The sequence below is a fragment of the Narcine bancroftii genome, chromosome 6, assembly GCF_036971445.1.
Source record: "Narcine bancroftii isolate sNarBan1 chromosome 6, sNarBan1.hap1, whole genome shotgun sequence".
NCBI lineage: Eukaryota > Metazoa > Chordata > Chondrichthyes > Torpediniformes > Narcinidae > Narcine > Narcine bancroftii.
In genome coordinates, this window is record NC_091474.1 from 252,023,020 (window position 1) to 252,035,555 (window position 12,536).

Here is a 12,536-nt window from a genome sequence, read left to right on the forward strand (position 1 = left end):
TAATGCCTCCACCTTTTTTCCTAATCTCCTGTGGGGAACTTTGTCAAAAGCTTTACTAAAGTCTAAATAGATAACATCCACAGCTTTCCCTTCATCAACATTTTTTGTAACCCCCTCGAAAAACTCTATCAGGTTTGTCAAGCATGATCTACCCCTGACAAAACCATGCTGATTACTCCCTAGCAATCCCTGTACCTCCAAATAATTGTAAATACCATCCCTCAGAACACTTTCCATCAACTTGCCCACCACAGACGTCAGACTCACGGGCCTATAATTCCCAGGTTTACATTTAGACCCTTTCTTAAACAGTGGAACCACATGCGCCACCCTCCAATCCTTTGGCACTACCCCCGTGGCCAGTGACATCCTAAATATCTCTGTTAATGGCCCCACTATCTGTCCACTAGCCTCCCTGAGTGTCCTTGGGAATATTTTGTCCGGTCCCGGAGATTTATCTACCTTTATCTTTTTCAACACAGCCATCACTACCTCCTCGGTTATCCTTATATACTTCATTACCTCCCCACTATTTTTCTTTTCCTCAACTGGTTCAATATTTTTTTCCCTAGTGAATACCGAGGCAAAGAAATTATTCAAAATTTCCCCCATTTCCTCTGACTTCTCACTCAGCCTACCCTCACTATCTACAAGGGGTCCAATTTTATCCCTCACCAATCTTTTACTTTTAATGTACCTATAGAAACCCTGTGGATTTATTTTTACTCTGTCTGCCAAAGCCTCTTTGTGCCTTTTTTTGGCCTTTCTAATTTCTTTCTTAAGATTCCTTCTACACTCCTTGTAGTCCTCCTTCAAATTGTCACCTCTTGTACACCTCCCTTTTCCTCCTAACCAAATTTCCAATATTCCTCGAAAACCAAGCCTCCCTATGACTTCCAGCCTTTCCTTTGATCCTCACTGGGACATAACTACTCTGTACCCTCAAAATTTCTTTTTTGAATATCCTCCATTTTTCATTTACACCCTCACCTGAAAATATCCTGTCCCTCTCAATACTCCCCAAATCCCTTCTTATTCCTTCGAAATTTGCTCTTTTCCAATCCAGAACCTCAACTTTTGGCCCCTCCTTGCTCTTCCCTAAAACTACCTTAAAACTAACAGAATTATGATCACTAGACCCAATTGGATCTCCAACATTAATGTCTGGTACCTGACCTAGCTCGTTCCCTAACAGGAGATTCAGTATTACACTGTCCCGAGTTGGTTCTTCTACTAATTGATTCAGAAAACAATCTTGAACACATTTAATGAACTCCAGCCCATCCAGCCCTCTAACTGTATGGGTATCCCAATCAATGTGAGGGAAGTTAAAATCTCCCATGATCACTACCTTATGATTCTCACACACATACGTTATCTCTCTACACATTTGTTCCGCTAGTTTTCTTGACCCATTTGGTGGTCTGTAATACACCCCTATTAGCACCCTCATGTCTCCTTCACCCCTCAATTCCACCCAAACAGCCTCACTGAATGATCCCTCCAGACCATCTTGCCACTTCACGGCAGTAATGTCCAACTTAACAAGCAGAGCAACTCCTCCCCCTTTTTTTTTACCCCCTGATCTATCACATCTAAAACAAATGTATCCTGGAACGTTAAGTTGCCAGTCCTGCCCCTCTTGTAGCCAGGTCTCACTAATTGCCACAATATCGTGACCCCAAGTATCTGACCATGGTCTAAGCTCATCTACCTTGTTCACTATGCTTCTTGCATTAAAATATATGCATTTCAGGGAATGACCCTCACATACATTCTCTTTTCTACTTTCTACCCTAATCTCCATCCTACCTTTGTTATCGTTTTTATTCTTATCTAGGTGGCCATGCTCCCTTGACACTGCTCTCACACTCTGTTCGCCACCCCCCTGCCAAACTAGTTTAAACCTTCCCCCACAGCTCTAGCAAATCTGCTTGCCAGCACATTGGTCCCCCTCCAGTTCAAGTGGAGTCCGTCCCTTTTGTACAGGTCTGACCTTCCCCAGAAGAGGTCCCAATGATCCATAAATCTTATCCTTTGCCCCCTGCACCATCCCTTTAGCCACACATTAATCCACCACATCCTCCTATTTCTACCCTCACTAGCGCGTGGCACCGGCAGCAATTCAGAGATTGCTACTTTGGCGGTCCTGTTTTTTAACTTCCTACCTAATTCCACATAATCCTGTTTCAGGACCTCATCCCCACTTCTAGCTAAGTCATTGGTCCCCACATGGACCACGACTTCTGGTTGTTCTTCTTCCCCTTGCAGAATGCTATGAACTCGATCAGAGATATCCTTGACCCTTTGGGTGGTCAGGGTGGGATAGTACATAAAGCCATGGACAGACATCAGACATGTGAACCTGGAAGTGTGACTCAGAATTAAAAGGGTTGGCTACTGGGATGTTGCAGATGGAGAGGAGGTGCTCAGCATAGTGATCTCCCAATCTGCAACCGGTCTTCCCGACGTAGAGAAGCCCTCAAAGGGATCCGAGATGGAGTAAATAAATCCTGTGGATATACAAGTGAAGTGTTGCTTCACTTAAAAGGCCTGTTTGGGGCCCTGGGCTGTGTTAAGGGAGGAGGTGTGTGCACAAGTGTTGCACCTCCTGCGGTCACAGGGAAAGGTGCTGGGGTGGGGGGCGATAGGTGTGGAGGGATAATGCAAGAGGGAATCACAGAGGGAGCCGTCCCTGCAGAAGGCCAAAAGGGGAGAATGAAAAATGTGTCTTGTGGTAGGATCCTGTAGTAAGTGCCAGAAATTCTGGCGGATGAAGTGTTGTCCTACTGAAGTTTCTTCAGTATAAGGGTATTAAAGGTTACGGAGAGAAGGCGTGGACGGGGTACTGAATTTTAAGATCAGCCATGATCTCGTTGAATGGCGGAGCAGGCTCGAAGGGTCGAATGACCTACTCCTGCTCCTATCTTCTATGTTTCTATGTTGGATGCAGAGGCTAGTAGGGTGGTAGGTGAGGATGATGGGGCAAGGGCAGATGAACAGGAAATGGAGGAGATGTGGGTGAGGGCTGAGTTAATAGTGATGGAGGGAAAGCCACGTTTGTGAAAGAAGGTGGTCATAACAGATGATCTGGACTGGAAGACCTCATCTTGGGAATAGATGCAGTGGAGACAGAGAAATTGAGAGAAAGGAATGGAAACCTTGCAGCGAACAGGGTGTGAGGGAGTGTAGTCCAGGTAGTTGTGGGAATGAGAGGGTTTGTAGTATATGTCGGTGGAAAGCTTGTTTCCTGAGATGGAGACAGAGGGATTCAGGAAGGGGAGAATATTATCGGGGATGGACCAGGTGAGTTTGAGATCAGGGTGGAAGTTGGCGCGAAGTGAATGAAGTTGACAAGCTCATCGTGGCTGCGTGAGACAGCCCCGATGTAGTCATCGATATACCGGAGGAAGAGTTGAGGGGCCTTGCCTGTGTAGGCGCAACATGGGTTGCTCCACAAAACCTTCAAACAGGCAGGCATAGCTGGGACCCATGTGGGTACCCATGGCTACTCCTTTAATCTGGAGATAGTGGGATAGTTAAAGGAAAAATTGTTACGGGTAAGGACAAGTTCTGCCAGGCAGAGAAGGGTGGTGGTGGAGGGTGACTGGTCATGTCTTTGTCCAGGAAGAAGCAAAGTGCTTTCAGACCTTCTGTATGGGGGAATGAAGCTATAAGGGGATTAGACATCCATTATGAAGATGAGGCGGTCTGGTTTTGGGAACCCCAAGTCATTGAGGAGATGGAGAGTGTCATGGATAGAAGTGGGAAGGGATTGGACCAGGGGAGAAAAGATAGATTCAAGGTAAGATGAAACTAGTTCGGTAGGGCAAGAGCAGGCAGAAACAAATGGGTCTGCCTGGATGGTTGGGTTTGTGTATCTTGGTTAGGAGGTAGAAATAGGCAGTGCAAGGGTGGGAGGGAATGAGGTTGGTGGCTTTGGTAGGGAGATGACCAGAGGAGTTGAGGTTAGAGATGGTGTTAGAAACAGTGGCATGATGTGCAATGGTGGGATAGAAGAGGTATGCTGGCCTTCAAAGGTTGGGCCATGGAACATAAACCTAAAAGTTGGGATGTGATGTCATAACTTTACAAATCCCCTGCACTTTGAATATTGTGTTCAGTTCTGGTTACCAAGCTGTAGGAAGGATGTGGCAGAGCTGCAAATGTGATTCCCCAGAATGTTGTCTGGATTGGAAAGGAAGAATTTAGTTCTGCAGAGAGATTGGATAGGCAGGGCTTATTTTCCCTGGAGCGAAGAAAGCTGAGGGGTGACCTGGCAGAGGTGTGTGTATATATCTAACTATATATAGTTCTTGGAGTTCACAAGAATGAGGAGGGTCCTCAGAACCATTTCAAATGTTGAAAGTTCTGGACAAAGTAGATATGGCAGATGAAAATCAACTAGGACATGTGCAAAGTGGTACAAGTTGAGCACACAGTGAATGTCAAGGCCCTTAAGAGTGTTACTGATGCAATGGCTATAAGAGGCACTTGGCAGACAGGGGATGGAGAGATATGGACCATGTCTAGGGTGGAACAGTATAGTGCCAGCGACCGGAATTTGAATCCGGTGCTGTCTAGGGAGTTTTTACATTCTCCCCATGTCTGTGTGGTTTCCTCCTAACCTTAAAAATGTGCAGAGCTTGTAGGTTGATGAGGCGGCACGGGCTTGTGGTGTATGTCTAAATTTAAATTTTTAAAAGTTAAAGATAGGATTAGTTTAATTTTGCATCATGGTTGGCACAGGTATCATGAGTTGAAGGAACTGTTCCTGTTTTGTTCTGTGTTCTATCTCTTAGGATAGTTGTGAAAAATAGGACCAAACCCATCTACATCTCGGAAAAGGTACATTATCTGTGGACAGCATAGCACTTGATCTAATGGATTATCCCTGGCTTAGGAGGATTGCTACTGATGGTGAGAACAACGATGGAAGACTATCCATGTCCTGGTGCTGAGATCCCTGAATCATTAAACATAGAAACATAAATTATAGAAACATAGAAAATAGGAGCAGGAGTAGGTCATTCGACCCTTCGAGCCTGCTCCGCCATTCAACGAGATCATGGCTGATCTTAAAGTTCAGTACCCCATCCCCGCCTTCTCTCCTTAACCCCTAATTCCCTTATACTGAAGAAATATACCTAATTCCCTCTTAAATATATTAAATGAACCTGCCTCTACTGCTCTCTGTGGCAATTAATTCCACAGATTCACCATCCTCTGGGTCAAGAAATTCCTCCTCATCTTGGTCCTAAATGGTTTCCTTATTATCCTCGAACCATGGCCCCGGGTTCTGGACTCCCCACCACTGGAAACATCCCATCGGCATCAATTCTGTCCAGTCCTGCCAGAATTTTATAGGTCTCTATGAGATCCCCTCTCAATCTTCTAATCTCCAGCGAGTACAATCCCAATTTGCGCAATCTTTCCTCATAAGTCATTCCTGCCATTCCAGATATCAGCCTGGTGAATCGCCTCTGCACTCCCTCCATTGCAAGAACATCCTTCCTTAGATAAGGTGACCAAAACTACACACAATACTCCAGGTGGGGTCTCACCAAGGCCCTGTACAGCTGCAGTAAGGTATCCTTGTTCCTATACTCAAACCCTCTTGACATGAAGGCCAACATACCATTTGCCTTTTTAACTGCCTGCTGTACCTGCATGCTCACCTTCAAAGACTGGTGCATAAGTACCCCTAGGTCTCTCTGCACTTCCCCATCTCCCAATCTATTGCCATTCAAATAGTAATCTGCCCTCTTGTTTGTATTACCAAAGTGGATAACCTCACATTTATCCACATTGTAGTGGGCCATGTATCTGCCCAGTTCCCCAATTTATCCGAATCACACTGGAGCTTCCTGACCCCCTCTTCCATGCACACAATCCCTCCTAGCTTAGTGTCATCTGCAAATTTGGAGATATTACATCCAATCCCCTCATCTAGATCATTAATGAAAATTGTGAACAGCTGGGGTCCCAGTACAGATCCCTGTGGCACCCCACTGGTCACCGCCTGCCACTCAGAAAACCAGCCATTTATCCCAACTCTCTGTCTTCTATCTGCCAGCCAGTTCTCAATCCACATCAATACCTTGTCCCCAATCCCATGAGCCTTGATTTTGCATGCCAGTCGTTTATGTGGGACCTTATCGAAGGTCTTTTGCAAGTCCAGGTACACCACATCCACTGGCTCTCCCCCATCTATTTTACCTGTCACCATCTCAAAGAATTCCAATAGATTTGTCAAGCACAATTGATCTTCTGTCCGATCCCTTCTCTGCTAGACATATACTCCGCTATTACATCCTTAATAATGGATTCCATCATTTTGCCCACTACTGATGTAAGGCTCACCAGCCTATAATTCCCCGCTTTTTATCTACCCCCCTTCTTAAATAGTGGGGTAACATTAGCTATCCTCCAATCCATGGGTACTGATCCTGAGTCTATCGAGTTCTGGAAAATAATTTTTAAAGCATTTGCTATCTGAATGTCTACTTCCTTAAGTACCCTCAGATGTAGATTATCAGGCCCTTGGAATTTATCGGCCTTCAATCCCTTCAGTTTCCCCAAGACCATGTCCTTAGAGATACTGATTTCTTTCAGCTCCTCCCTTGCATTAGTCTCTTTCCCAACATCCTTGGGAGGTTATTTGTATCCTCTCTTGTGAAAACAGAACTAAAGTAAGAATTTAATTGGTCTGCCATTTCCTTATTCCCCATTATATATTCCCCTGATTCTGACTGCAAGGGACCTACTCTGGATTTCACCAATCTTTTCCTTTTGACATATCTATAAAAGCTTTTGCAGTTGGTTTTTATGTTTGCCGCAAGCTTACTTTCATAATTTGGCAGGAATGGCAGGAATGACTTATGAGGAAAGATTGCACAAATTGGGATTGTACTCACTGGAGTTTAGAAGATTGAGAGGGGATCTCATAGAGACATATAAAATTCTGGCAGGACTGGACAGAATGGATGCAGATGGGATGTTTCCAGTGGTGGGGAGTCCAGAACCCGGGGCCATGGTTCGAGGATAATAGGCAAACCATTTGGGACCGAGATGAAGAGGAATTTCTTTACCCAGAGGGTGGTGAATCTGTGGAATTCATTGCCACAGAGGGCAGTAGAGGCAGGTTCATTAAATATATTTCAGAGGGAATTAGATCTATTTCTTCAGTATAAGGGTATTAAAGGTTACAGAGAGAAGGCGGGGACAGGATACTGAACTATAAGATCAGCCATGATCTCGTTGAATGGCGGAGCAGGCTCGAAGGGTCGAATGACCTACTCCTGCTCCTATCTTCTATGTTTCTATAATTTATTTTTGCCCTCTTGATGAATCCCTTTGTCCTCCTTTGCTGCATCTTGAACTGTTCCCAGTCTTCGGATTTGGTACTTTTTTTTGGCCAATTTATATGCTCTCTCTTTGGACCTAATGCTGTCTCTAATTTCCCTTGTTATCCACGGTTGAGTCACCTTTTTTGGTTTATTTTTATGCCAAACTGATATAAACGATTTCTGCAATTCTTCCATTAGATCTGTGAATGCTTTCCATTGTCTATCCCCTCCCCCCCCCCATAAACACCACCCAATCAATCTTACTCAACTCCCGTCTCATACCATCATAATTCCCTTTATTTAAATTCAGGACCTTAGTCTCGGTTTTAATTTCTTCACTCTCCATGTCGAGTGAGAATTCGATCATATTGTGATCGCTCCTTCCCAAAGGGCCTCGCACAACAAGATTGCTGATTTGCCCCTTTTCATTACATAATACCCAGTCTAAAATGGCCTGCTCCCGAGTTGGTTCCTCGACATATTGGTCTAGATAACCGTCCCGTAAACATTCAAGGAATTCTTCCTCCTCAGTATTTTTACTAATTTGGTTAGTCCAATCTATATGTAAATTAAAGTCTCCCATGATGACAGCTGTTCCCTTATTGCACGGTTCTCTAATTTCTCTTATTATGCCTTCCCTCACCTCTACATTATTATTTGGAGGCCAATATACCACCCCCACTAACGTTTTCGCCCCTTGCTATTCCTCAGTTCTACCCATATAGATTCCGCATCTTCCGAGTTAATACCCTTCCTGTCAATTGTGTCGTTCCCTTCTCTCACCATCAAAGCTACCCCACCCCCTTTTCTTTCTAGCCGATCCCTCCTAAATATTGTATACCCCGGGATGTTAAGTTCCCAGGCTTGCCCACCTTGCAGCCATGCTTCTGTAATCCCAATCAAATCGTATTTGTTTGTCTCAATTTCCACAGCCAATTCATCTACCTTGTTCCGAATGCTTCTTGCATTACATATAAAGCCTTCAGATTTGCTTTTTTTCACTCTCCTTGCTCTTTCTGATTTTTTTACTTTCGCTGCCTAACCCAACTTTTCCTAGCTTATTTTTCCTGTCCTTTGCCTTATCATACAGGTTCCCATCCCCCTGCCAAATTAATTTAAACCGCATCCGACGGCTGCACCAAACCTAACTGCCAATATATTGACCCCTTTTGGGTTTAGGTGTAACCCATCCTTTTTGTAAAGGTCATGCCTTTCCCAAAAGAGATCCCAATGGTCTAAGAAGCCAAAACCCTGTCTTTTACACCAGCCCCTCAGCCACACATTCATTTGTCTTAACCTTCCATTTTTGTCCTCAGTTGCACTTGGCACAGGTAGCAATCCAGAGATCACCACCCTGGCGGTCCTGTTTCTTAGCTTCTGTCCTAGCTCGGTGTAATCCTTTTTTAGTACCTCCTCCCTCTTTTTATCTATGTCATTGGTACCCACATGTACCAAGACATCAAGCTGCTTACCCTCTCCTTTCAGAATACTCTGGACCCGATTTGAGATATCCCGCTCCCTTGCTCCAGGGAGGCAGCACACCATGCAGGTATACCTATCTTGCTCACAGAATCTCTGTACCTCTGACAATGGAGTCCCCAATGACCACTGCATTCCTTCTTACCTTTTGTACCACCTTACCAGGCTCAATGCCATCGACCTGATCACTGCGGCCAGCTTCTGTCAGGTCATCTCCCTCAACAGCATCCAACACAATATACCTGTTGCTGAGAGGAGTAAAATAATTACGGATGTATCTTTCAATAAGGATCAACCTTCATTGCTAAATGAAATTGGGCAACTCCTCATCTAGGCAAAGACTGCAATAGCAGTATCTTGGCTCTTGTGGTTTCAATGCTGAATTATTCAGTTAGCCCTTTAGTTAACCACCTATTTCAATCTTTAGGTGACCAAAACTGGAGAATTACGTACAGTTTTGGTCACCTAATTACAGGAAAGATATCAGTGGGATTTAAAAGAATGTTGCTGGGACTTGGAGCTGAATTATAGGGAAAGGTTCACAGATGAGGACTTTATTCCACGGAACGTCAGAGAGTGAGAGATTTGATAGAGATGTACAAAGTTGAGGGGTATGGAGAGAGTAAATGCAAGTCGGCTTTTTCCACTGAGGTTAGGTGAGATACCAAGCAGAGGACATGGGTTCAAGGTGAAATGGAAAAAGTTGAGTCATTGTCTGATTGTACAAGCACAGGTAATCCTCGACTTCTGACCTACACGAGTTACATCCACCTGCATATACAACCGAATTTTAATTTTTTTAAATTAAAAACTACTGTACCAGTAAATATTTTGTATTAAAAGTACTGAATACAGTGGTTCCTGCTCCCTGCAGCAGCCCAAGGTCCCCACTCCCTGCAGCAGACCTAAAGTCCCCACTCGAGCCCGGTCCCCACTCCCTGTGGAGCCCAATGCCCATGTCCAATTTATTATATACTAGAAGTTCGTTTGGGGATTGGGAGTATCTTTAATGAAGGTACTGTACTGTACACATATTTAGATTCTTTATTAAAGATTCATTCGTTAAAAATCTTTTTCAAAATTTATTTATGGTCTTGTTTAATCATGCATACTTACAATCAATCCAGTTATGGTCATAAATCAGGGACCACATGTACAACCTGACAAAACCACATTCTCTGGTTCTTGGTGCCAAACATGCAGACACACAACTAGACATAACACACATACAGACAAACTATACATTTACAGGTCAAGTATTTCATCTGTACAAATAAATAAATGTTGTTTTGTTCATATGAGAGTCCCGGATGGTTAGTGTGAACAGTTCCTTTGGTCATTTAAGGGGAACATTGAGGGGAATTTCATAATGCAGAGAGTGGTGGGAGTGTGGAGCGAGCTGCAAGCTGAAGTGGTGAATGCAGGCTCAATTTCGATATTTAAGAAAAATTTGGAAAGGTCCATTGACAGGAGGGGCATGGAGGAATTTTGACTGAGTGCACGTCAGTGGGACTGGGTTGAATAATAGTTCGACACAGTTTAAATGGGTGAAGGGCCTGTTTCTGCGCTATAATGTTCTGTATTTCTAAGATTCTCATTCTGTTTATTTTTATTATACAGTAGTTTGTCATTTAAAACTTTTTTGTTCTAATTTCAGTGGTAGAGACAATTCTTGATCAGTCATTTGATTTCTCTTAACTACACACAGGTTGTTGAAGGCATGCCACTAGCAAATGGAAAGACACTTAAATACAGAATCAATGGTATGTACATGACAAATTTGATAAAGATATTAAGAACAGGAAAATGACCTCAAATCCCAAAACTTAGAAACACAGAAATGCTGGAGGTCCTCAGCAGGTTTTGTAGCGTCCATAGGAGGTAAAGATAGATCAATGATATTTTGAGCCTGAGCCCTCCAAGCATTTCTGTGTTTTCACTACAATCACAGCAGTTGCAGACCAGTGTTTCACTCAAATCCCCAAATCTCTTCCATCTCTAAAAACCAAACCCACCTAACTCCTCTGTTGCTATGGTTCTCAACCCACTTAAAATGTCCAGTTAAATTCACTGTAACAGATATTTCCACCATCAAGTTAGAGAACGAATATGCAGAGCAATATTTGGTCCAGACAGCAATGTGATTTAACAACATTCTGCTGAATTAAATTACACTGAGGATGGAGAGTGGCCAACGTGTGTATGTGGTTTGAAAGATTTGAATGAGAATTATTTTGTTTTCATGCACACACACATTGAAGTCATAAGCCAAGCATCAAACCAGAAGGGTTAAGAGGGTTTGAAGAAATATTTTCAAGCAAAAGATTACTGGAATTACTGAAGCTGGTGGAATTTACTTGTAAAAATATATATTTAAGGTGATAGGAAAGAATGGGGCTATGATTATATGTTGGAATGGTGTGACATGATTTGAGCATAGGTACAGTCCGCCTAATGGCTTATTAGGCTGAAATTTCAATCGAGCACTCATTGGAATTTAGGAGAATGAAACATTTTGAATGTTGAAAGGCATGTATAGAGTAGAAAGGTTGTTTCCCACGATGGGAGAGTCTAGGTCAAGAGGGCACAAGTTCAGGATTGAAGGGCGTCCACTTAGAACAGAGATGTGGAGCAATTTTTTTAGCCAGAGTGTGGTGAATCTTTGGAATTTGTTGCTATAGATGGTGGTGGAGGCCGGGTCATTGGGTGTATTTAAGGCAGAGATTGATAGATTCTTCCCGATTGTAAACCTTTTTCATCTTAGTCACATAACTTATTATCTGCCCTCTAATGAAGGCTTTCATTACGTCCCATAATATAAATTTGTCTTTCACTGATCCTGTGTTTATTTCAAAATATGTTTTAATTTGGCATTCAATAAACTCTCTAAATTCCTGCCTTTTAAGTAGCATGGAGTTTAACCTCCATCTACATGTTCTTGATATCGCCTCAAACCGTGCATCTTGGCGCCTCACAGTTCGGCGGGCAGCAACCTCCTTTGAAGAAGACCGCAGAGGCCACCTCACTGACAAAAGACAAAGGAGGAAAAACCCAACACCCAACCCCAATCAACCAATTTTCCCCTGCAACTGCTGCAACCGTGTCTGCCTGTCCCGCATCGGACTTGTCAGCCACAAACGAGCCTGCAGCTGACGTGGACATTACCCCTCCATTAATCTTCGTCTGCGAAGCCAAGCCAAAGAGAAAAGATATGTTCTTGATGGGATGTCTTCCAGTTCTATTACTAATAATGGGCTGACAACAAAAACCTATCAATCCTTGAGTAAGTTTTGTGCCTACTCAAATAATATGAAAATTCCTTCTCTCTTGGGTGTTGTCTTCTCCATATATCCATAAGTTTCATTTCCTGCGTTGATTTAACCATAAATTTGGCTAATTTATTCTTTTTACTTGTCTTTTGTCCAGTTTTATCTAACATTGGGTCCAAATTAAGGTTAAAATCCCCTCCTATCAATATATTTCCTTGTGTGTCTGCAATCTTCAAAAAAATATCCTGCATAAACTTTTGATCCTCCTCGTTAGGTGCATATATACTGAGCAAATTCCAAAACTTTGAGTATATCTGACACTTTATCATTACATTCCTCCCTGCTGGATCTATTATTTCCTCCTCTATTTTGATTGGTACATTTTTGTTAACTAATATGGCTATACCTCTAGCTTTTGAAATATAGGATGCTGCCGTTA

At 43.1% G+C, this 12,536-nt stretch overlaps 1 protein-coding gene across 4 annotated transcripts in view; it reads left to right on the plus strand.

Annotated features, from left to right (window-relative positions):
- The window catches only part of LOC138737245 (delta(14)-sterol reductase LBR-like), an 82,696-nt gene that overhangs the window by 40,466 nt on the left and 29,694 nt on the right, over positions 1-12,536 (plus strand). For all 4 annotated transcript variants that reach the window (XM_069887976.1, XM_069887977.1, XM_069887974.1 and 1 more), the window contains one exon: positions 10,537-10,591. In XM_069887976.1, coding sequence (XP_069744077.1) covers positions 10,537-10,591 — 55 coding nt within the window. The remainder of the gene's footprint in view (positions 1-10,536; positions 10,592-12,536) is intronic.